Consider the following 26,822-nt stretch of genomic DNA (forward strand, 5'->3'; position numbering starts at 1 on the left):
AGTTCTAGGGAGGTGAAAACTTGATAGAAGCTATATACAAAGTCATCATGAAACTTACATACTTATTACAATTTATATATGAACTTACCATGGCCATAATGGACTGTAATACAAATATTTGTCTTTCTGTGTTTGCTTCTTATTAGAACTATAATGCAAGTGGGACCTCTGTAAAAGCACTGTAACTTAATAGCAGGTATCAAAAGTCCAGTCACAGTGCTTGTGTGTCAGTCACACATATGAATCAAAAAGGCATGTTTCCAAAGAGATAGTTGTGCTAAAAGTAATTGTGCAGAAGCTGGGAATATGATACTATTTAAAAAAAAAAAAAAAAAAAGGTGTGTATGACACACGTATGTACTCTTGGAAATCCAAGTAGAGAGAAGAAAAGTTGGTGCTGGTCCCTTCTATTACATGATAGTGTCTTGATACTTTTGTAAATCTTACAGTGCCACTACATATATGGGAAGAAAAAAACTGTCTGGTATCATCAATTTCAACTGTGGAACAAAGACTATATTCATTAAGTAGCTAGACCCTGCAGTGGGGATACCCACCCAACTTGGTTTAGAGTTTGTAATTATTGGGTTATGCTACATTTGTGACAGATGGGGCATAAGCTGCAAAATTAAAAAAAAAAAAGTCCATCACTTTTTAAAGGATAAAGGTATCCCAATAATTAAACTCACCATAATATTTTTCCTCTTTCTTCAGACTTCTGCTAACTTACTGGGGATCTTGTGACTAGAGGTGTTGTCAAGAGAAGTCCCAATGCTTACACACTTGATTTCTCAGTTATTTTCAAAGAACTGCTGAACCAAATGGAAATTGTAATTAAGCCGTAGACTTTTGGAGAGGCTAATAAAGTTCATAAGAGTGTTTCAGATGAGGTACACCTAGTTGATTGTAAATTAAACCCATGATTAAGTGCTTCAGTTGTAAGTAACAATATTTTTTTCCAACCAAAAGGAAGTGGTTCCTCTGCCCAGTCCCTGTAATCACTGGTTTGGCTTTACTGCCTTGGGTGGTGTAACAGAGGCCAGTGAGATCCCCCTAGCAGCAGTATCAATACACATTCCTACATATTTGCAGGTTCTGGCAACTATGGCTACTGGATTTATTTTTTCGTCACTTAGTTGAGGTTGATTGATCTAACAGTTATAAAGTGAGCTACATTTTAAACAGCTTTCAGGTCCTATCAGATAACCACCAGGAAAATAGTTTTCTGAAATTTGTAAAGGGTTGGAAATGTGCAGCCCTCCTTTGACTGGACCTTGAGATAACAGCTGGTTTTCCAAATCCTGTTGAAAGAGCTGACCACTTGTACTCAGCACATTTGAAATGTTTCTCTGAGACTTTCTATTGCACCAGCAAAGTCATTAAAAGTGCAGCTCTTTCACTGCAAAGCCTTTTTACTCATTGACTCTGAAGCATGTAAAATGAGGTAAAACCCAAAAGTATCCAAATAATCTACACCTAAACCTCAACCTTTCCTTATAAGCCTTAGCAGGTTCTGCACACTCCAATAACTTCCATCTCTGGGAAATGAAAAATTGGTGCCTTGCAGGAGAATATAGCCTGTGTTTTTCTTTGTGAGACCCTGAGTTTTAGCCATTACTGACAACTTACTCAATATAGGATTTTAATGTCTCCTTTGATGCTAGACTTTGTATGAGAAAAAATAAACTTTCCCACATAACCAGAGTCAAACTGGGTATTACTCCAGCTAATAACTCCTTTGGCTTTTTCCAGCTGAGTACCACTGGAATTTTTTTCTTTGCCTCATTTCTTTTTTACAATCTTTCATGCCCTTATTCTCCCCTTGATTTTTAACTATGCACAGTTCAGCTAGCTACACAAGTAAACTGGAATATAAAAACTACAAATAAAAATGAACTCTGGTATTCTGCTTATCATTCACTGTCTAATTAGCTTCCTTTCCCTACTTTACAAGTGAGTGATCTGGATAGTGACTGTTGACGGTTAGAAGACTCCTTTCCTAGAAAAATCGCAGAAATAGCAACAATGGCAGAAATAGCAACAATGACAGAAATAGCAGAATAGATTGTTGCAGAAGGCAACGCTAACATTTGACACTCAGGAAATTTCAAATTTTAAGCTTACTATATTTATGATAGTCTGCTATTACAAATAATGTAAAACACAGCTTTCAGTCTCTGCCTTGAATTTATGTTTGTGTGTCTGACTTTATCTTTTTCAAGTGGAAGCAAAGATCTATCATGTTTGTATCCATGTCCATGATTTAAATTTATAGTGTTTAAATTTTGAAAGCCTGGAGATCTTGAAATTTAGTATTTTGCAATTAAACTTAACAAGTTAGCCCATGCTTGCAAAACAAATAAAAAGATCTACTTCATAGTATATTGACACTGAAATGCAATGAAATTGTGTAAGGGATGTGAATCAATCTGCCTAAATATTTACTGCTTTAATGCACCCTGAATTTATGGGTGTGCATATTGAAATGAGGTAATTATTTTAAATAGCACCTATGCGTTTTTAGCTAAAGAGGCTGTGAAATTACATTTTCTTAAATCATCACAAGGTTTGTTTGTATGGGTTGAGTACACACCACAGGCTGCCAGAGGGCAGAGGCAGCAGTAAGGAAGCAAATACCAGTCTTGTCTTTCCGTTCTGCTGTTTTGGGGAGGGGAAGGCAGGGTGATGAATTTCACGCTGCTGTGAATACTTGATTGGAGTGTTCTGTAAGGTGGATTATTTGAATTTCAATCCCTGCAGTTTGTGAAGATCATAGGTTGTACCACAGAAATGTAGGCAGAGAGGGACCTCTGGAGGTCCTCTAGTCCAACCTCCTGCTCAAAGCAGTGCTAACTTCTAAGTTGCATAAGATTGTCCAGGCTCTTGGTTAAACAAGCTGTGAAAATCACCAAGGATGGAGATTCCACAGCCTCTCTTAAGCAGCTTCTTCCTTTTATTATGAAGAATATTTCTTTATAGCTAACTGGAATTTCCTTTAATGCAATTTCTGACTATTGCCTCCTGTCCTTTCATGGTGCACCTCTGGAACAAGTCTAGCTCTGCCAGCCCCCTTTAGGCAGCAGAAGGCAACAGTTAGCTCTCCCCATTTGCAAACAGAAAAAAGTCTGTTCCTCCACTGGACTTCTCCATTTTAAATATATTTCTTGTGTTGTTTGTGGGGCCCAAAACTAGTCTTGGTATTCCAGATGTAGCCTCATGATGCCGAGTAGAAAAAAGTAACCACTTCCTTTGCCTGCTGGGTATTGCTAATGCAGCTGGGTATGTGGTTTGTCTGCATTGCTGCAAGGACATATTGCTGACTCATGTTCAGCTTCTCCCTCAGATCATTTTCTACAGAGCAGCAATACAGACAGACAGTTCCCAGCCTATTACAATGCATGAGCTTGCTCCCTCCCACATACATGGGTGTATTTGTCTCAGATACAAGAAAACTTCTGGTTATTCTGGCTTACGTAGTTTCACAGTTAAACTGCCATATTCTTTAAGAAAGAAAAAAAAATCAAAACTTAAACTGACATCATTATAAACATTAATTTACTTTCTGTTGAGGATTTCACACTTATTAGAATTACAAGTACATCATAGCAAAGACAGTTTTACACAAAAAGGTGTTGATAGCAATTGATTTTGGCTGTGTGGCCAGGCAACAAAAAGGGCCCTTGGAGTGTGCAACTTTGTACAGCAAACAGACTATAAAAATTAGGTATTCTGCACTATTTGGATGGAAATGTACCATGGCTAAAGCATCCCATTTGATGTAAACATCAAATTCTTCCAAAGAGTTGCTACAGGTGTCAAAAAATTAATTCACTGTTAGCACTATTACAAGGGCTTAATTAATTAATTTGCCACAGTTATCAGGGAAAGATTATGCATATCAAGTGGATTTTTTTTTAACTAAACATACTCTCAGGTGGTTGTTGTTTTCAAATGTTGCCTGTAGCCAGATCCAAGCATGTAAGTTCTTGGACCTGGAGTTCTTGGACCTCCTCTCCTTGCAGAGGAGGCTTTCTCCTTCTGCTGTGTTTCTTGGCAGAATCCCATGATGCAGCCTCTTAGACAGCATCAATAGAAAGCTATGCTGCTTGGAATTCGTACTAATGTGGTTATCCAATAATTGAAGTAGGGATTAAAAAATCTTCTGTATGTGGTTATTTATCTGCATCCATTTATCTCAGCAGTGAATTTATCATGACTGGGCTGACATGTCCTTTGCTGTAAATTAGTACAATGGCATTTGTACTTTGAGATAAGGGCATGCTAACAGATGGATGAAAAGAAACTAAGTTTCCTTTGAATATATGACAGTTTTTCAGCCAGCTATTTAAAAACAGATGAGGGCCAAATTCTACCCTGGTTATGATCTTGCTGTATAATAATTTCAACAAGGTCACAAGACTTTTCCTATGTGTCTGTAGAAGGGGAACTGTTTTCATACAGAATATCAGTCCTGAAAGAAATAAGCATTCTATTTACACATATAGAAGAGGTTTCAAGTCTTCCAGGAAATCTGTTTGAAAACTATTTACAGTATTAGTATGCAAATTATATACTACACACTAAATGGGAATCTTGCAGCAGAGCACTCTGACAGGCATCTCACTATTTGAACTATGGTAGTCCAGTTAAAAAAGCAACACAAAAAGAAAACACAGCTGGATGTAATTGTATCCAAACACATACTTATTATGTTAATGGGGGCATATGAATAAAATGAAATGTTGTCCAGCAAAGGTTTTCCCACAAAGACTCTGAGTTATTTCAGCAAAATGTTCAAATAATGCAGGCCTTTGTGTTTGTTTTAATGGAAAAGATGTTTGATATTTATTCCTAAAAATTGACAGATGAAGTGTGGCAGCACCAGAGAAACAATAAATCCCATCTCATATCAAGTATCGTTTTAATAAATATTCTTCAGTGGAGAAGAAAACATGAATTGTGGCCCCGATTACACTAGGTACTTCCAGTGATATAATTTAAATCAAATTATGAGAACGGTATTGTATAGTGGTAGTGATACATATCTTAAACTCCTATTGTTACCCCAGGTTGTCACAGTAGTGATACACGCTTTAGCTGCCTTCCATTTTGCACTGAAGCTTCCTGACGCTTCCCTGCCTGTACCTTCCTGCTGCTCCTCTCCTATCGGCTTCCCTTCAGTCACACCTTGGTCCAGTTTCTGCCCTCACAGCCTTTCATGAGTGCCCCTGCTGAAGTATAGCACAGCAGCTTTACTTCAGCGTGAGAGGTTTTAAACAGCCAGGTGTCAGTAAGAATCCACTAGATGCTGTAGAAGGTCAGTACTGGGTTGGGTCTCTTTCCAACCAGCAAAAGCTTCGCCATTGTTTCATTCCTCAAAATCTCCCAGAATTTCTTGTTGTGTCCCTCACATCAGTCTGCACAGCTCTGGCATGTAAGTTACCTGGGCAAGGTGCTAGATCTGTTCATACCAATTTACTGCTGGTGGACTTGAAATCTTTGAAAATAAGAGGCTTCAGATGAGGTTTATGCCCCTTTTTTTCCCCCTCTCCATTTTTAGGACATGCTTTTAACAAACCATAACTGAAAACTAAACAAACAACAGTTTCTGCCTTATGTAAGTGTGCCTGCTATTCAAATGGTTGCGTTCAAGGGCTGTAGATATTGTTAAAAACCCATGTCTTCTTCACTGATGCATTGTTTTCTTTTTAACTTTATATCTCAGTATACTGCCCTGTGAAATTGCTTTCTGCCTTTAAATTGGTCATCATGCAGAATTTTGTATTTTTCAACCTGTCATTGTCTTTGAGACTTGCAAGTTATTCTGAGTTTAAAAACTACCATTTTTGTTCACAAGCACAAAATGTACCTTCCCAAATCTAACTCAATAGGCATGTCAGATGCAGTCTTGAGAATATTATCTAAGTGCCTTTTTTTATTCTTAGTGATTAGGAACTGTTTATACTGCAAATGTAATATGATCAAATACACATTAATGCATTACTTTAAAATAAAAACTTATTTATTAAGTTATTTAATATATTTTCCAGAGGCAAAGTACCATTGGCCTGTTTAATGAAATGTATTTGTTTCTTGGCTCTGCCTATATAAGAAATGTTTAAAATCTTTGTCTGTGAAGATTTACAGCCACATCAAGCATTTTACATTATGATAAGAAGACAAAGCTTGTATCATTAGTGTGATAATAAGTCCAGCTTGGTTGTGTGGCAAGTAAATTCTACATCTAGCTACTCCCATTAAAAAAACCCCAACCTACTTTCACTAAAAATCTGCTCCAGCTAGAGAGCAGATTTTGTACTTCCCACTCTCAGTGGCAAATGTAATCCCTCTAAAATCAATAGGTAAAACTCACCTGAGAGCATAACAATTATTATTAGTTGTTTCCAGCAATGGGTAAAGAACAGATTTCTGCACAGAGTTCGTACTTAGAGGGAAGTGTCAAAGGAAGAGGAATTAGGAGAAACTAGAGAACTTGTGTCCTTTGGGATGCTACAGAGTTGTGAGAATGAATCTTTGAAAGCCAAATCAGATGTGTGGGGAGTCATTCTGTTTAGACTGCCAGTCTTCTGGTTAGGCTGCTGAAGCCTGGTTGTTTTTTTTTTCTCTTCTTTTCTGAAGAAACAAATCCCATTTTGGCACATTTTTTTTCATCTTTTTTAAAAAAAGATCATCTTTTTAAAAGTGACCCAAACCCAGATGCTCCTGAAAGGAGCCTGTGGTTCACAGCTGAGGTGGGTATTGCACAATTCTATTTATTTTGTCTGATTAGATCAACATGCTTCTTAGAGGAATAGCAAGAATGCACATTGTATGGCTTCCTTGGCAAAACCAAAGCACAAACATGTGATTTGTTTCTGTTATCTTGAGAAATTATTTTATTTTAAATTCACAATGTAATGAGCTTTAAGCATGTGGTCTTCAGTTTCTCACTCCAAAATTCCCAAATACTGCCAATAGCAATTTAATTTGAATTAGTACTTGTCTGTGCTGCAAGTGTGTCTTATAATATGCTTTTGGATATTTTCTGCTCCTCTGTACATTGCTTTCAGTACTTTCAGCATAAAGACATACAGTAAAACTTGTCCTAAAAACATCATAGAGTCCACTTGTCCTATAAACCATCATAGGGTCCAGCAAACAAGGCTGAATAGCAAAAGATTCTCTCTTACAATAAGCCAGACAAAATGGTAATTGAGATGCTTCCTTAGACTATATGTTATTTAGGTTTTAGGGACTATTGCAGAAGGACATCAAGTTATTATATGCCTCTGGTTATTTATTTTCTTAGCCTTACAAACTGAAGAGGAGTATCTCAATGAAAATAGTACGGAGTTCCTTCACAGATTTTATCCTTGTGCTTTCCTTTCTTTTTCTTTTAATAGCCTGGATGTGTAAACACTACTGAAGTGGATATAAAAAAATCTTCAAGAATGAGAAATCCACATAAAACAAGAAAGGTAAGTACTGTTATTATATCAAAAGCAGGAGGTGGAGGTAATTTATAGCATGAAGTTCCATAGTTTCTTAAAACAATTTTTTCTTACAGCTGCAAAGAACAAATACATGAATGTATGTTATTATTTCATAAGCTCTTAAATGAATTAGTATTAACAAATTTGCTAATACTAAGTAAATGCTATCACATAAGAAAAGCTTTGGAGAAATACACAGAGAATATGAAAATAAAATTCATTTTTGCGTGCTTTATTCATGTTGTATAGTAGATTGAATAAAGCATGTTAAAATGTTTCTGTCAGTAACTAAGGAAAAATAAATTAAAAATGCAGTGTAAACTATAACAGCAGTTCTTCTTGTGCTGGTCTTAATGAAAAGGGTGTCTCTAGTTTACAATTATGCCCCAAATGGATGACCAGAAATTGTGGAGGAAATTAGCTTCATCTGAATTAGGATCCAGACATGAACAGTGTAAATTCTCTAGGGATGTATAGAAGGATTGGAACAACACTTTCTTTCAAATCCTTTGTATCATAATAATGTAGATTGACTCCAACTTTAAAGTACTTCCTTTGAGGTATATTTTCATGTCAACCCATGGAAAAATATGTTTTAAAAAGGAAAGTGGATTTAGAGAAAGTTTTAGCTTAACTTATTTATGGTAGTGAAAAGTCCAGATTAGCGTAATTTACCAAGCAGTAATTGCAAATTTGGGAGTCATCCAAATAATCCATTGTGATAGTCTACCTTTCAGGATACTGTTTCTTCTTTTCCTACCGGTCATCTGCACTTACTGTAATAGCTGCCTTTCAGTGTCATCCCTCATGTCTACTATGCTGTTAGTATAGAGACATAATAAAAGTAGATCCTGTGTTCTATGGCATTATGAAATTGTGGGGTTTTAGGAGTCTTTATTTTACACCATGGTATAGAAACACAATTTTATCTGAGTGCATGGCTTATTTGCAGTTTCTTTAGAAAAAGATGATCTTGGCTAACTTCTTGAGCACACTGTACTAAAACATCACAGTTACTATGGGTATGCGTAGAAAGCATTGTCTGAAAGCAACTATCATTGTTCCATATTTTTTGCGTAGTCTGTCTATGGCTTACAAAACGACATTCGAAGTCACAGCCCTACCCACACACCAGTACCAGAGACTAAGCCACCCACAGAAGATGAACTACACCAAGAGGTTTGAAAAATACCTACAAACATGTACTTTTAAATGAACTTTTTAGGAAAGTAGATATTAAACCAAAAATTACCATAACTGGGAAGTTGTTCAGAACAGATCTAGCAAACGTTTAGTAAACCTTTCCTTGTTTCAGGATATATGGATTTAGGTATGTAACTTCTATTAAAACTAGTGAGACAAAACCTGACATTTTTTGTATCTTGCATTAAACAGTTAAAGGCAGTTAGCAGCAGGCCAGTTAGTGGGTTCTTTACATAGCTAAGCCCATTAGCCCCTTTAGCAGTAGACAGCTTGCTCTTCCTTTCAACACTGATTCGAGGTTTGGAGGTATACTTACCTCTCTGTGTATGCACGTATGAGTTCACACATTTATCTACTGTTAATGCTTCATTAATCTCTCCTGAGGTGTTAGAATTCAGCGAAGGTAAATGTCTGAAGAATTAGTAGTTCTCTTCAAAAATCTAAAAAAAGGCTAATTGTATTTCTGTTGATGAACCTTTAGGGAAAATGTTATATTGGGTCTCTTTTTGTCTCTGTATGATCTTTTCTCTTTGATGGAAAATTCCATTTATTTTAGAACTACACTGGAGAAATGTTGTTTTAACTCAGATATATTTCTCTTCTGGGCCCTAGGATAAATTAGGGTTAAATTACAGCCCTAATAAAAAAGTTATGGAAATAAAGTCAAGCAATGAATTACTCATAAAACTCTCTGCCTTCCTTTCTTGCAGATTAAGCACTGGCAAATGCAATTAGACAGACATAGATTAAAAATGTCAAAAGTTGCAGAGAGGTAAGTATATTGTCACATCTTCTGGTTTTTCAATTAGACTGATAACTATTGGGAAAATGTCAGTATGAAATAGCTTCAAAGAGAGAGAGACAAGGGAGCTCAGGTGTCATAGAAATAACTGATGAGAGTTTACTTTAAGTGGGAGGTATGAAGTTCTTTTATTGATAAAGATGGCCCAGATATTCCATGATACATTTCTGGTAAACCCAAGAGTCACTGAAAGAGCCTCTGACCAAGTGGTCACAAATTTCACCTTGCATTGGCAGGGAGGCTAAATGGAAATAGGTCTGGGGTTACTGTTTTGATATTTCAAAAGGGCAATCACTGATAAAGCAAGGGAACTGATTGGCAGAGCTAGACAGCTCCCAGACGGGTGAGGAGCTTGGTGCTTGAACAAAGTGAGTCTGAGCTTACTTTGGGTCAGAGGATGTAACACTAGTAGGAATCTTTCTCCAAATAAGACCAAAATTTGTCAGGAAGGGGCTAGAAAGCAAACAAAACAAAAAGCCCCTTGGAAAGACTAACTACAGCTTATGTAGAGAAGAGGTGGAGAAAAGGAATGCTCTGTCTTACACAGCAAATACAGAGATAGTGAAAATTGCAGAAAGTTGAGCTGCATAAGACTTAGTAAAAGAAATTAAGCCAAATACAAATGGTTCTTCATCCTCTCATATATGTTTGTGTATGTGTGTCTACTTATATATGTGTATGTATGCATACACATACAAACACATATAAATATATATTTATAAAGAGAACAGGTTAAGAATTTGTTTGCTGGAAAGTAAAAATAGAATACAGTCTAAATATAAATAGGAATGAAAAGAAAGAATATTTGTCCTCATTTATCAATAATTTTTCAACAATTATGAGGCAAAAGGAAACAGAAAGCAGTAATAAGGGCATGGGAGATGTAAATTACCAGAATACAAACAAAGTTTTTAGTGTGTTCAACTGAGTCAGACCAATTCATGAATACCGAAGAATTTGGAAAAAAAATTGGTTTTTTTTGGAAAGCAATAAACTTGGGAGTAGTGCCATTTGATTAGGAAATAAAAATATTAACTGTATTTAAAAGAGGAAAAAACGAGTCCTAGCAGCTGCAGGGGCGATAAATATGACCTGAACAGCGTGCAGTGTTTTGGAACAGATTTTAAAGGAACTGATAATTAAAACCATAGGGGTATAAAACATGTTCCTTTATGAAAGCAAACGTGCATGGAAGAGGTTGCTTGATTTAATTTATTAGTGCCTAAAGGAGCCCTAAAAGGAGCTATGTGGAAGTATTAGGGAAGTTTGTAGTTTATTTTATTTCAGCTCTTGATAAGACCTGAGCCACCACTCCTTCTTCAGGGTCCACTTTTAAAAGACTTGAGCAAACCTATTTTAGCCTGAGTTTGTAGCTGACTTCTGAGTGTGTGCACACCTGGTTACCATGGTTTAGTTGATGCAAGGTAACTTGTTAACTGGGGTAACCTGATCAGGTTTCTTCACCTCCTGACATGACAATGTTTGATGCTTTTGTTTTCCTAGTCTATTAGCTTATACAGAGCAGTATTTGGAATATGATCCCTTTCTTGTGCCCCCTGATCCCTCAAACCCTTGGATATCAGATGACACCACTTTCTGGGAACTGGAGGCAAGGTATATAATTTTATTTCTGCTTTTGGGGTAAGGGGGTATAACAGGCATTTCTTGAAATGTGAAGATTTCAGACAGAGGTATTGCAGGAAAATACTGAGGCAGAAGGGCAATGCAGTATTGTTTTGGTCTTTCCAGTTTTACAGTTTCGTAAGATGGGAAGAACTATGGATTAATAAATCTGTGTAAAAAGTTACAGTAACCAGTTTCCAGGGTTCCAGTGTGGGGAAAAAAGACGCCTTTTAAAATCTGGTAACGTTTCCTAGTTGGAAGTCCTTATCCTTCTGTGTAAATGCATGTATATTACCTTCATCCTGTGTAAGTCCTAACAGCCTGGTTGCTCATCTCTGAACACTGTACAGATATGAGCAATCTGGAAGGTGAGAAATCTGTGGCTGAACTTTAGGACTTAGTCTAAATTATGAACACAGAGTATTAGAATACTGAATTATTGCTGATTGTGGGTTCTGTTGTTTTTTCTTCTGCAGCAAAGAGCCAGGACAGCAAAGGGTGAAACGATGGGGGTTTGGCATGGATGAAGCTTTGAAAGACCCTGTGGGAAGAGAGCAGTTTCTGAAATTCCTGGAGTCAGAATTCAGTTCAGAAAATTTAAGGTAAATGAGAATGACTTTACTTTTTAATAGGTTGTAAGATATATTGCAGGGTTTTTTTGTCTGATACCTTTCTTTTCATTTTTTGACCCCTTCAAAAATTTTCTGTGTCTTACCTTTCAGAATCCATTCATGCAGATTGCTGCCTGCTCCCATATTCAGGTTGAGGGAAAGATTGATATAGTTAGCAGAGACTCACATGAAGCATCTTTTTCCCATTCATGTCCAACTTTTGGTCAAACTAGCCATGTAAGAGCTTTTCTCTCAGCTCATTTTATTAAACAGGTTTAAAACATTGACCCATTCAAAGCCTGTTCAGTATCTTTTATTAAGTCCAATATTATGAGAACAGTAACATTAAAAAAGAGAACTTGTTAAAAAATAAATAAAGGATTTAAAAGTAAAATTCACAGACTTTCACTGTTGGTCAGGTTTCTGGGAATCATTGGTCTTTTGAAAATCTCCACCAAGATTCTAGTACTCGTGGATCTGACACAACAGAAGTAGTGTGACAGCTAGGTCTCAAATTCCTCACTAATTGCAAAATGGAAAGGTGCTGCTAGTGTATAAAGCTTAAATAATTTTTTTTAAAGAAGTATATATACAGAATTACTTTTAAGTGAGGGAAAACAATTATTTGATTTTAAAAAATAGTCCATCCGTTGGCTAATAGCATGTTTTGTTGTCACTGTTCTAAGGAAGTCATATTTCAGTAAGAATTATTTTGGAGGGATTAATAACAGCCTTTCTATAGATAAGTCAAACTGTACATAGTACAAAAGCACATACAACGTTTTTTTCTCTTTATTCCACCTTCTTGTCAGATGTCGTCTATATCACTTCCCATTCACCAATAGCATAAGGAGTATAAAATCCTATTTGCACACATTCTAGAACTCAGAAAAATCCTAAACTACTTTTTTTCTATGCCAGTTCTCACTCCAAAGTGGTGCAGCATAGCCATTCATACTAGAGTTACATTTATGTAGCATCTTACAAGAGGCATTTAGCATTTTGTGGTGTTGATTCATAAATGCTGAGTAATTGCAGAGACATCCTTGTTGTTAATTTAAGTTTGTCAGCAGAATAATTGGAGATGGACTTCTCTAAGTTGCTGACCATGTTCATATTCAAACATTGAATTTTGCATCACAAATGTATATTAGATACTCTAGACCTTACGATATTTTCCAACTGATTTGTTTGCCGTTACCCCCATGGAAATATGGCCTGACCTGTATGTGTACATTGATAACTTCATTAGTGACAGATACAGATTTTTTTTTTTTTATTAAAAAATCCAAGTGGTATAATGAAATTTTTAAAATCAGAATAATACCAAGAAAAGGAAAGGTAATTTTTTTATTTAAAGAGCATCTTGGTAATTCCTTATGCAGAGCAGCTGTTCAAACATGAACCTATCCAGCCCAGTGTGTGCTGCAGTTTCTATGCTTTTCTGTGATTAATTTCTCTCTCTGCCAACTAGGCTGTTACCCACATAATCCCTAGCTCTTTCTTCTAATCCGATTTACAACACTAACCACAGGCAAACTGCAAGTGACTGATCCAGAAAAGTTCCCTAGAGAAATTATTCAGAGCTGATTCCTTGACATGCCATCTACTCTTCTGTGTCTCTCTCTAGATTCTTATATTGACATTATAAAATATAATATCTGAGCAATGGTGAATATGAGCTTAAAGGCTGTCTCTGGGAAGGATCAGGCAAGGGACCAAACTTGCACTGAAAAGGTGCTTTCTGTGATGATTAATGGAAGGAAAACTGTCTCACAAGCTCAGAATTATGTTTACGAATTCTCAAACTATAGGGAAATCAATCCACTGTTAGGCTCCCACAGTAAAGTCATGTTAGAAAGCATGAATTTGTAAAGCTTGTTGTGTATGGGAGTCAAAATGTTACAGATCTCAGTAACAGAAGTGAAAAGCTTGATGGTTTCAAGCATTACTGCTAAATAAACCTTAAAAGACCACCAATTTCTTTGCTTACCTGTTAACCCACTGTGGCAATTTGGGTTTTTTGGGTGGGTTTTTTGGATTTGACAGCCACCTTGAGAAAAAGATTTATTTCCATCCGCATCTTCCCACTGCAACAAAGTGAACTCAAGTCAATAGCTGGCTCTTGTCCTTTTACAGATCTAATCATGACAAAATTTACAACAAGCACCATCAAACCTACAGTGGGATAGGCAGCTGGGACCCTGGATTCAAGCTACCAAGCATAGTACGCAGGATACAGCAGGGGACTGCAGACATTACAAAGAGATTCAGTATTAGTTGATTAGAAGTCTTATACCTCGCTTTGGTGAAAGAAATAGCAAAAATGTGAAATGATAAGTCTACCAGATACACCCTTTCTATTCAAGTGTGATTATCTTATGTAGCTAAAAGTCCCAGTGTTACTGTTTCATTAACTCGGACTGAGAGTGTCTAAGCTGGCTGAGAATCTCATTCTTAGTGGATAGGGATCCTGTCTTAAGAAACAGAACAGGGATGAAGAAACTTGAGCCGTGAGTTAAAACTAAGAACTGTGCAATGATTAGGAATGCAACCAGGTTTCACCTTCTTACTCTGTATCTCTGCTTTTTTTCTTTGCCTGTAAATTGGGATTAATAGTATTTCACTCTCTAAAGGGGTGTTGTAAAGCATAGCAAAGGAATAAAACTGTCTAAGCAGTTCTGTCAGTGCGGTAGCTTCATTACAGTGTGATTGCAGTTTGCTAACACCCGGGTTGGATTCTGCATTCGCCTAACACAGGCTATGACTTGTAATCTCTTGTTACCATGCAGATTTTTTTGAGGGATCACTTTGCATGCTGCTCACTACACAGAACAAATAGCTAAAGTAACATATGATTTGGATAATAGATTTATACAATTCCCACTGCCTATTACAAAAATGGTGACCATTGTTTAAAATTCACAAGACTTAAGTTTGAGCATGATCCAGTACTACTGAGCTTGGTCACAAGGCTGTGCAAGCACTGAAAAAGGACTTTTCAAAGAGAGTGAGATAGTGGAATGAATCTTACTGCAATGTGGCACCTGGAGACCTAATTTCTTCCATCTCTGTAGAAAATCCCCATTCCTCTCCATATCCTTCCTTTGTCTGTAGTGCTGCAGAATTCTTTGGAAAGTTAATATTCATATGCTGACTGTACATTTGCTCCCAAGTGGTTGTTTTGTAGGAATTGCACCCTGTAAAGATGTAAATGGTTTCAGGCCTGCCAACCTGAAAGCCTGTCCAAGTCATTATGCAGTATTGCAGTAAGTGTGATCTCCAAGGCAGTGCTAAGATTGCAAAAGCCTCCTAGGTTAGTGAAGGGAGAGTGGTGACAGGACATCTGCCATGATGCACAGAAGGAAAAGCTGCTGGACCCCTTGCTCCTTCCTTTGATCCTCATTTATAAGTTTCCACAATGTGTGAGTAAATAGGGAAAACGGGCTTTGAGTTCTGGTTGTCCAGAAAAAGAAGAGAGGGACTAAGGAGTTAGCTAGATTTAGACGTTTTCTCTCAATATATTTTCTCTGACCATCCCCCTGCAAGCTGAGATTTTGTGAGGTGTTTATTTTGGACTCATCCATTTAAGTTGTTGTAGAAATGTTCTGTAGTGGAGATAGAGGCTTCAATTATGTTCTGTAGAAAAAATAAATAAAAACCCACATATACACTACTAAAAATTCGCAGTGTTGCCTACAAACTGTTTCAGTCATAGTGCTTAATTTTATGTTTAACTTACCTCAGTGGTTCTGGTTTTTCTTTTAATAACACCATAACAGTGCTTTTACTAGAGAAGAGGGAGAATGGTGCAAGAGGTTAAGTTTTCTTTTTAATCCAGCCTGTTTTACTTTCATTTTTTTTGTTCCTTATTACTTATCACCACTCTTGATGACTTTAAATGCAAGGCATTTCTGTCTTCACTGATGGTGGAGGAGAGAGTTCTGCATGTTGTATGAAGACTGATTAACTGTCCTTGGTGTCTGTCCTGCAAGTCTGAACAGAAGTGTTGGGAATGACATTTTCCCCCACAGTATGGGCACTGGTAATGTTTATCCTTCACACTGTTGATTATGAGACCCTGTTTTGGGTGCTAATAACTCGACCAATATTTAATCCTCAAGGCTGAAATTGCCTGTGCTTTATTTCTCATTCAGACTCAAGCTTAACCTCCAAGTCCCAGCAATGTTGCCATTTCTGCAGAGTAGGTGAGAAGGAACTAGTTGCAAGATTTAATAGTTTTCTCTGTCATTTTCTTGAAGACCTTCAGAACTACTGTGTCTTGAAGCTTGAAATTGTACTTGGCAAGAAGGTGGACTCCAGGAATCAGAGAGTAGTCTTTCCTGCCCCTAGAAAAATGTTAGCTGATTTTCTCCATGGAGTTTGTTAAGGTTTTTGTTTGCTTTTGCTGAAAATGCTGAAAGGTCTGTCCTCCAGCCTGTTGTATCGCGTGCACTGGGTGCAAAGCCCACATAATTCCCACTTTGCTGTCTCTACGCTCTGCCTAAACCTCACACATTTTGTGGAGAATCACTGCAGCCTTTCTCTCACTCTGTGTTCCTATGTGCTAAATTTAACCGATTAGCTTCATCTGGGATCTGCTGATGGCTGCATCTGACATTTAGGTCAGTTAATGGGACAGAAGCCGTGTTGCAGCTGTGCTATTTATCTGGCAAGGCCACCCTCACTTTGAAAGTAATCTAGCTGGAGGACATAATCCCCAGATGTCTTGCAGCATATGTCTTACCATGTCATGTGGCTGGATGTACGACTGTCATATGCTATACACTCTCACTCAGCTAAACGTCTGACATGTGACCCAGCTGGGACAGAAGACAGCAGTGAGGTTTACACCCAGCTACTCAGGTCTCTGTTCAAACGGTACTAAGCATCTTCTGCAGAGGGTCTCTATGTCAAAAGCGAACGTCCACCAACAGGAGATATAGAGTTTCATCCAAGGGCAGAGAGACTGAGCTCTAGTTGCTTCCACGAAGTAGCACTAAGTCTGTGTATATCATTGTCCAGAAAATGCCGTTGGGTTCCCCCTCTCCCCTCTCCTGCCCTTGCACATATTTACTGTTGCACACTGCGTGCTGTTTGCTGCAGGAGTCTTCCCTTGCTCTGGTCACAGCTCATGAGGCAGAGAGCTGTAAAAGGGGACAGGGAGCTCTTCTGATTTGAGGCCCTGTGCTGAGGTCTTGCAGACTCCATTTCAACTTCATCTGTGCTATTGGTTGCCATGGGATATTCAGAAAAGTTATTTTTGAAAATGCAAGAGGTGGCAGCCTTATTTTTGGCATTTCCTAACTTTGCATATTTGACTTTAACTCTCTGTGGGAGGAGGGCAGGCATTTTTTCTTGAAAGATCAGTAAGTAGATTAAAATGTTAAAATGTGTGTTGGCTGTGAAGTAAGCACCCTAGGCATAACATACCACAGACATCACCTTTTTCTTCCCACTTGTACAGAGGTTTCTATATTTAGAACCTCACATTTTCAATAGGGTTTTTGAATGCTAATGTTAGAAGGGTAAAATAAAATTAATCTATCAAAGAGCTGGTGTTCAGCCTGTAAGGATGTGTCTATACAACCTCCCTATTCTATGCTGGCAGCTGAATGTTTCCTCAAAGAAGTTAAATTTATCTCCCATCTATTTTCCCATAATTGAGTATAACCTACTATATGGAAACAGTTTACTTGCAAAAGAAAATAGCATCCTAAGGCATGTTTGTGGTGACTTCCAGAAGTATTGGCAGTGATATAATGGAAAAAACAAGAATGTGACAGCTTTGAGCTAGATCCTCAGGATGCCTGCAGGGTGGTAGAAAATGTGTGTTTACAAAGAACATCCTTCCCTTTCATTTTTCTATTCCTTACCTGACTTCGATACACATGAGTAATCAGTCAGTCCCAGAAGATGCATTTGAAGGGGTTAGCACTGCAGGATATACACTTTTAAATGCAAATATCGAAAGCAGCTTAAGGAAACCAAAGTAGGTTGCCCAAATTTGACAGAGTGAACTGATTTAGAGTTTGTGAGCTGTGCAGTTTTTAAACTTGAGTTATGAGGCTTCTATTCTTACTGCATTGCCATCAGATTCTTAGGATACGTCCTCAGGCTCTGTGCAGATTTATGTTCAATTCACATTGCAGTTCATAGAGATAACTGATGCTACCCAGAATTTTTGAAACTGAAGTTCTGTTGGCACAGACTCCCTTTGTGACCTTGGAGAAACCACTTTACATTATTACATTATTAATATATTTGCAAAACTGGGACAACATTACTTCTCTGTCTCTTGGAGAATCTTAAGGGATCAATAGACAGAAAGATTGTGCTTAGATACTATGGAAATTGAAGGGTGTAGAAATACCTGAAATAGTCATCTCAGTAGAGTGGAACTGACTATAATGGCTTGTGAGTGATGAGCACGGGCTTCTTCCATCTGTGCTACAAAGGAGTTTCAAAACAGGACTATGAAGGACTAATTGCTTCCTGGAAGGTAAATCATCTCAAGTGAAGAATGTCTTATAGGAGGAATACCGTAAGGTTTTCTTTGCTATGCTTTACTATCCTCTCTTAAGAGTTGTTACAATAACTATATTAGAATTTGGATTGAGGGTGGTATTCTTTTGCTTTCTTGGGGAGTCTGAGTACAGTTCCACTGTTCCTCTCCCCTATCCCATCCCTGTTTAACTAAGCTAAGAGAGCTCAGTTTGATCTCACAGTGTCAGCAGGGTGGAACCACATTTTAAAGGTCCACCCAAATTATTTGTCAGCCTTGTAAAATCCAACTTATTTCACAGTTAACTCACTTCAAGGTTCAGCTTATCTGTTTCATAGGATCAGCTGTGTCAAAATAATAATGAAAAGTTACGATGGTATATATTACATATTTCACAAAGTCAAACTTTAGTTGAGCTCTCGGGGGGTGGGGAGAACTAGGTGGTCTGCACCATGTCTAAGCATGGGATCCTAGTTGAATTTAGAATTATTTTGTGCAGTGAGAGAGTCTGAACACCCATAGAAGAAATAATGATAAAGCAATCATAATAGCAAATGAAAAGTGAATATAAAAGCTTATAGCTAGCTAGCTGTGATCACAAAGTGCTCAAGACCTTTTTAGTGATCCTGCTCCAGACTGAGTGAGAAGGATACAATGAACTGGCCTGCACTGTATGTGACTGCTCAATACTGGTTTGCTCAGCAGCGGAAAAGAGGAGAGAATCAGTACTTCCATTCAACATTTTAGTAAAAATATGCATAGAAATGCAATGCTGAAGAAAGAAATTAAATTATAACGGGCAAAACAAATGCTTTTCCAGTTTATACATGATTTGTGGAGTAATAGTAACAAAATTACAGGTTCACAGTTTATAGTTTAGCAGGTCTCAGAGAGATTCATGTAGATAGCAAGAAGATACGTTCTTATTAGCTTTTGAAGGAATGTCAAAAAGCAATAGGTTTATAACTGATATAAGCCTTGTGGTTCAGGTGAAATGAAATCTCAGTTTAATTCCAATTAAATGGAAACCTTCCTGTAAGCAAGTTACCCATACATAAGTAATGAAGGATTTCCCACCCGTCTCATGAAGAGGCTTGTAATAATTGCTTCTTAAGGTGGATTGATTGCCTGAGACAGTATACCAGAATGCTGATCCCAACATAAAGTCACAGGTTTTTCTTGTTTTAGCATGTTTTAGATTAAACCTTCAGTTACTTCATTTTTTTTTTTAAGAGCAAAGAAGAGTGTGAGCACTTCATTAATGATTATACTGAATTGAAAGTCAAAATGCTATATTGTGCCATAGGTTCTGGTTAGCAGTAGAAGACTTGAAGAAGAGGCCTATCCGTGAAGTTCCTGCTCGCGTCCAAGAAATCTGGCAAGAATTTCTTGCTCCAGGTGCACCCAGCGCTATCAATCTAGATTCAAAAAGCTATGACAAAACCACACAGAATGTAAAGGACCCTGGAAGATACACATTTGAAGATGCTCAGGTCAGTTTGCAATCCTGTTTAGGGACATTTGAAATAGAATATTGGCAAGTGAAATCTATATACATTAAATAAGATATATTTGGGAATAAAATGGTAATGCTCTGTTTCCTAAAATGCCATTTTGGCAATGCAAATGGGTAACATTCTCTCTTTCGTGAGGCTTATGAATTACTAAAGCTCTTCAGGAAACTTCTCTGCCTGGTATAGAGTCTTCAAGTGGGCTTCAAATAGAGCAAAGCATATAGTGCAGTGAAAATGATATTTTCATGTTCCTGTTTTCTTAATTTTCTTATTCAGTTACATCAAGAGAAAAGCTTCCCCCCCACACACATTGTTTTCTAGTTCTCAAGATCTGTCTCTGAAAGACTTCCCTTGATACAGGATCCTTTGAACAGAGTCTGTTCTCTCAATGCATGTCCAAAAGTGTTGTTATCATTTATAGGAGTCATAGGTTCCCATCATGAAAAGAATATGACCTATATGAGAAATAACATTTTGTAACAGCTTATGCAGAAGTATCATATTTCATGGATGTTGTATATTCTATACCTTATTAAACTACTATCTACAGAACATTGGGCAAAGATCCTAAAGATCTGCTCTTCAATAATCAGTATTACAGCAGTAAAGAACAGTCTGTAAATGTCTTGGGGGTCTGATTTAGTCACAGTTTGAATACCATCATCAAAAGATACTAGATTTGTGAAAATACTTATATTTTTGAGATTGGAAGTAAAAGTTAAAAAACCAAAATGGTAAAATACAAATCTCGATTTTCCTCAGAAGAAAAAACAAGTACTTCTGTATTAAATGCGACACTTCATGTGACTTATAACTTAATATTTCATCTTTGCAGACTTCTGAGAAAAGCAATAGAAAAGAGTTGGATTCACAGTAAAAGTAGTAGAACCAGTACCATCCTCCCTTTTTCATCAGCAGCCCAGTGATGAAAATTTAATTATTAATGCAAAGTGAAATGGTGTCAAAAGGAGAGATTGAGATCATATCCCTGCAGAATTTCCTACAGCTTGATTATTAGGTCACCATCTAGGGAGTCAGGAGATGCTGCTGCAAGTCCCACAAAGGAGAGAAGGGAATTAAATCGGGGCTTTCTACTTTTCGGGAAAGTGCCTCTGCCCTAAACAGGAGGGGGAATAATTCTACCACCTTTTCATTTTGTAATTATGAGAATAGCAACCTATGATGCAACAATAAAGTTTTCATTAGGCACCATGTCATATCCACTGTTTTGAAGTACTCTACATTAAGTCAAACACACAGTTTTTGCTTGCATCTGCGGACCCCCTGGACATTTAGGAATGCAGCATATAGCAAAGACAAAAGTGACACAAATAAGCAATCTAGCAAGATCAAAGGTTTAAAAAAACTATGTCTTTGCAGTTGAGTCAGTAAAGGACAATTAAATTCCTTGCCAGTATCCAATATTTTTTTTTTAAAATAGGTGTAAAATTTCAACACCATTTTACTTCCAGATCTCTCTTCTCTTTGTTTTTTTTCCCTTCATTTATGAAAGACGTGGGGTATTCAGTCTTTATGCATGCAGGACTTTTCCTCCTGTCAGACTTCCGCTTATTTGATCCAGTTCCGCACACAACTTGAACCTGGAAGCCTCCATTCCTCTGGGAAAAGGGGACAGACTGTACCTGCCGTGTTCTGACTTGAAGCTTTAGGACCTTTACAGCGTGCCTGAAGTGGCAGGGTTTTGTCAGGAGTAGGGCTCTGCCTCTGCAACAGGCTCTTTATGGCCTGCCAAGTGGGAGAGAGACCACTTATAAATCATTCTGGCAGTCAGCAGGTCATTTAATTGTGGTTAAAAATGTTTTGAAAAGCATTTCTGGACTTGAAAGGTGGCACCACGGAACTCCATGTCAAATGAGAGTGATACATAAGTAAAAATGGACCTATTGTGCTAAATAACATCCAGCCTCAATTCCTGACTAATGTGGACATTAACAATACTAATACAGCCTAATTTATTCTTGCTTTTACAGGGTTGGGTTTTGCACAGAAATAACATTTTAATGCCCATCACCATTGATATGTACAACAGGAGCACAGTCCTTTCTGCTCTCTGTTGGCCGCGTTGGCTACTTTTGTAGAAACTGAGTGGAATAAAAACTTCCCAATGAACCAGCCTAAGTTCTGAATATACACCAGAATTTCTCTGCTTACTGCAAGAAATATAATGAAAGGCACTTAAAATCATTTATATAGTTTCTAATACAACAAAAATTAAAAATCAGCTTTAATTTTACCTTGCCATAATTTTCAAGCAAGGTGGTTTGTTCTTTTTTTTCTATTCACATTTTACGCAGTACCAAGCTGAGAAACAGTATTTACTTTACAGTGTATTTGCTGTTTCCTGATTGCTGTGCTACGTTTCCTATAGCAAAAGGTAGGGTTTGAGTAAAAAATAAAACAAAAATAGCTAACACAATTCAGTGGATTTTTTAAAAATGTTTTTCTTTGAGAGTATTTCCTATTCCAATTGCTTTTTCTACAAATCTCTTTCCCAACATTATAACTAGAACTAGAATTAGAAAAGTGTCCTACATCATAGATTTTTAGGTTTTCATATGTTACAGAAATGAGAATGCTCCAAAAAGAAAAGCTCTATAAAATGCCTGTGTCATTTGTTTTCTGGATAAGGGTTTCCAAATTTTCATATGCCTCTGAAGAATAAATATCTTGGATATTAGATTAGCCTGGAACTGTTTTTCAATTTGCATGTGTATTTTCTTTTTTATATTGTCAGCTGGATAGCAGACTAAACATCTGTCAAAGGAGGTTTTCAAGAGTAGCCAGGGGATATCCTCCCTAACTTAAGCACTTATTTGTGGTGCTGAATTAGAAACCTAGTACCTTTTCCCAGCCTATGAAGTCAGAAAAGCATGTCCAGAAACTAATTCAGAAAACCTGATGAGAAAGGATCCACAACTCCTGATTTAGTCACTTAGCTAAACTGACTAATGTAAGGGAGGTTTGAAACTGGGCCTTAAGCTAGGACTCAGTTGTAAATTCTTAGAAAAATAATTCCATAGTGGAAATAGGGACTATAAATTAAAGAAAGGTGTGTTGTGTTCTTTATACATAACAAATAGGTGGGATTTCTGCTTTAAGAATAGAGAGAAATTCAGCCTTAGCTTCAGAACTGCAACCTGCTTTTCCATAAGAGTACCTATTCAAAATAGTGCTAGCTGGTATACATTCCACAACTAAAACATATATGACTGCCTCCCATTTTATGTATGTCTTCTTTTCTGGGAGTAACAGCTCCTTCTTTCCCTTTCAGGAGCACATTTACAAACTGATGAAAAGTGATTCTTATCCTCGTTTTATACGATCCAGTGCCTACCAGGAGCTGCTACAGGCCAAGAAAAAGGTATTGGTCCATCTTGCCTTTGTCTTGCCACTGTGCAAAGCAGTGGTTATGTTTGCAACAATACTCAGTCTTCTCTCCCCTGTGCCAGTGCAACTGGATATCTGGTAGGTGACCAGCTTGGCGTGTTTGGAGGGTCACATACACACAGGAGTTCAATATACATATATGTGTATATATCCTGCATGCGGGCATGTTTCAATAAGTTAATCTAGCAAAACTTATTTTTATTTTTACATCCCATATTGTACTGTTTTCTCTGTTATGAAGCACCTTAAATTGCAAAGTGCTTTACAAATACATTAAAAAAATAAAATAAAATCCCAGAAGAATAGTCTTTCATGTTTGCAAGTTTGCTTATGTAATAATTGTTGTTCTCTTTATTCCACCTATAAAAGTTACAGAATGTGTTTAGAAACAATCTTATTCATATGAATAACTTCTAATTTCAACTATAAATATAGGGGCTTCCTAATTCTGTTTCTTTCCCTATTATTACATGAATAGTTTTGAGTAGGCTAGGAATCTGACTTGAAAGACTGATCATGTCACACTTCGACAAACAGAGGCTCATGTCTTGGTATGTAATATTTGCTTAGAAAAGTCCAGATTATGGAATGAGTTCTGAATAGACACAGCCCAGAGTATGTGGAGCAGCTTGTGCAATGCAGTTTTCTATAATGATAAATAATTTTATTAGTGGGCTCTAAATAGTAATCTCCAAGAATCAGCTGGGAGCCCTGTGCCTTGCAAAATCAGGGCCCCGATCGTTACCGGAACAAGGTAGTTATTAACACCGTAGCGTTCTATTGTTTATAATGACAACCTAAAATTATATGAAAGTACTGTGTGATTTTGTTTTTTGTTCAAACATTGATTTCTGAAGATCCAATATAGAGAGAGATGTTGAAAATACCAGAAAGCTACAACTGTCCGTGTGAAGTCCTTAAGTTTGTGAATGTCAGTTCATTAACACAAGATATGCACTTCATGATTTCTTTTTATTTTCAGTTTTTCTTTTAAATCAAACCAGTTTGATCCCCATGAAAAATTATTTTTGTCGAATACTATATCTGCTTTGCCCATCCCCTGTTTTGCAGAGTCCCATTACAGCTTCATACCCGTGTTTGCTTCCTGATTTATACAAACTTTGTTTTGCAGTCCATTGTTTCATCGATCCTTCTTTTCTACTCCATTTTTTCTTGCTTTTCTTTTTCCCCTCCTTTTTGTTTCTTTTTTTTTATTTTAAATTTAAGTTGGAAAACACTCTGGATCGTCGAACATCTTTTGAGAAATTCACACGCAATGTGGTAAGTTTGTTGCCTCGGAAGACTAGTAAACCTGATGGGACATCCTTCTCCCCTCCCCCTCACTGATCCCTACTTTCCCTTTTTGCTTCTCTAACCTGACAGTTAAAAGTGTATTCATCACAGTTTGTGAATTTGCCTAGGAATGACAGCTTTATAATGTGCTTTCATTACAACCCCTCCTCCCTAGTCCCTTTCCCACTGACCTCAGTAGTCACACATGGAGGAATGGACCTTTGGGAGCCATGCTTTTTGCATTAGGAAGCATGAAATTATTCACTCTTTTTTTTTTTTTTTTAAACTGCAGTAAAGAATCTGTGAAAACATGCTTGATGTTGTTCCTTTTTCTGGTGCCTCCCAAAATACTAAGTCTAACACAGTTTGAATACATTGGAATTTCCTTCCTGTCTCCTTTTTATTTTACTAAAAAAGGGTTAGTCCCATTTTTTTTAAATTTGGCACAGGGAAAAATAAACAATAATAATTTCCCCGTCTTCCTTAATGTCTAGCACAGCTTCTTCAGGACCAAAGAATTCATGCTGATGATGCACAAGGGTTTGATTGGGATTTCATTCTGATAATGGACTACAAGAACTGATTTTTTTTTTTAATATATAATTTTCAAAAGCTATTTCATGAAGGTAAAAAAATGAAGGCTGGTAAATTTGCTGTGGGCATTCTCTTGCCACCTGCCAAAAGATCCACTGATTTCCTGATATGTGGGATTCTTTTTACTTATCCAGTTTCTTTGGATTTTTTTTTTTAACATTGTGAAAGTTCAAACTAAAGCATTCAACGCATTTATTTTTATAGGGCAGAAACATCCCTATTTTCCCATGCCATAAAAACTGTACACCAACACTGAGGGCGAGCACTAACCTGTTATGAAAAGAGGTAGAAAGATCTTGGATTATACTCAAGTTTGTCTGCATTGTCTGTTGAATTGTGCAGGTGACGCTGCTGTGTGTGTGTGTGCGTCTGTGGCTTTTTCTGTGACCTGGTTAGTGGAGCTGTGTGCGTTGAAATGAAAAATATGAGAGCTTTCAGCAAAGATCATGGTTTTTGTTTTTTAGTTTCTAGGGAAAGAGAAGCAGTTCTCAGAAACTGCCTTCCATATAATGAGGCTCAAGAGCATTTCCTCTAATTATTTAAATTATACATATATACTTTCTAGTAATCAAAAAAAGAAACAAATGCAGTGAAAGAACAAAGTTTTGTGAGGCTGTGGGAATATCCCACATGTTAAAACAAAACTGTAATTCTTTAACTACTTTCTTATAGGTAAAGGCTTCCTGTAATATGCTTTGAATCCCCTGTAATCAGGAAGAAATTTGGATTCAATGGGACAAAGTCAGTAAAGGACACTAAGAAGTAAATAAACAGCCACAAAGGAAACTATCCCAATGTTTGAAACAAAAACCCCTATATTTTGCATGGTGGTGTTGCCATAGCATGTTGCAGTGTGATTTGTGTGTTGTCCAAGCAGGTTGATCTATAAAACAACATTGTACATAATAACATTATACATGATAATTCCATGATAATTCCATAGGAAGTTCCATATTAATAAAAGAGCCTAGGTTAATAAAAGAGAGTGTAGAGAGTAGGTAGTACATCTGGGACCTCTGAGAACCAGGCTTTTTCCCAGTCACAGTGCCTGGCAACCTGCAATAACTACATTTATTCATGGGACTTTAAACAGCCCACAGATCAGGAATTGGTTGCGGTAAAGAGTATGTAAACAGCTGGCTATAAGGAGGGAAATAGCAAGCTGCAGACAGATGTGAGGAGAGTACAGCACAAAAAGGGAAAAAGTGAAGACAGACTGGGAGGCACTAAGATGACTCTCCGATAATCCCTCTCAGAGCAGCGTTACTGATAAACCAGCAGTTCTGTGCGCAAACACTGGAGCATTATGCCCTGCAGGCGTGCCCGAGTTTCATCGTGCTAATCTCAGGGCAGAAGTACCAGAACAGCGGGATGCCAGAGATGCAAGGCAGGCCCAATAAACCAGCTGTGAGCTAGAAATGGGAATGAGGATTTCTCGATGTGAAGCATTAGTACTTCTTCAGTAGAAGAGGGCAATTCTTTTTTCACGGAGCAAGCTATGAAATAAAAACTGTGGTTTTGCTTTTCCTCAAACTACTACCTGTGAATCCGGGTGGAGTCTGTCAAGTCGGGTCAGGTATGAAAGTAAAACATGTCACTGCTAGATCTATATTCTCTATTAGATCGGCAGCTCTGAGGCTAGCAAATTAATCCAGAATGTCAGGGTGCTCAAGTGCAAACCTCTTCTCCAAGATGACTGAATTCACATCACCCACTGCCCCAGGACCCCTTGCCACCAGGCATCCTTGTTCTTCTGTTCTTGTTCTCGCTTATGAT

At 37.4% G+C, this 26,822-nt stretch overlaps 1 protein-coding gene across 1 annotated transcript in view; it reads left to right on the forward strand.

The window, feature by feature from the left end:
• Positions 1-25,325, forward strand: part of RGS7 (regulator of G protein signaling 7) — a 262,407-nt gene extending 237,082 nt beyond the window's left edge. Inside the window, exons 12-20 of the mRNA XM_050893035.1 lie at positions 7,404-7,478; positions 8,574-8,672; positions 9,407-9,468; positions 11,002-11,112; positions 11,598-11,723; positions 19,544-19,730; positions 23,044-23,133; positions 24,387-24,440; positions 25,251-25,325. Of these exons, the coding sequence (XP_050748992.1) occupies positions 7,404-7,478; positions 8,574-8,672; positions 9,407-9,468; positions 11,002-11,112; positions 11,598-11,723; positions 19,544-19,730; positions 23,044-23,133; positions 24,387-24,440; positions 25,251-25,325 (879 nt within the window). The remainder of the gene's footprint in view (positions 1-7,403; positions 7,479-8,573; positions 8,673-9,406; positions 9,469-11,001; positions 11,113-11,597; positions 11,724-19,543; positions 19,731-23,043; positions 23,134-24,386; positions 24,441-25,250) is intronic.
• The last annotated feature ends 1,497 nt before the right edge of the window (positions 25,326-26,822 follow it).

The sequence above is a fragment of the Gymnogyps californianus genome, chromosome 3 (genome assembly GCF_018139145.2).
Source record: "Gymnogyps californianus isolate 813 chromosome 3, ASM1813914v2, whole genome shotgun sequence".
Taxonomy (NCBI): domain Eukaryota; kingdom Metazoa; phylum Chordata; class Aves; order Accipitriformes; family Cathartidae; genus Gymnogyps; species Gymnogyps californianus.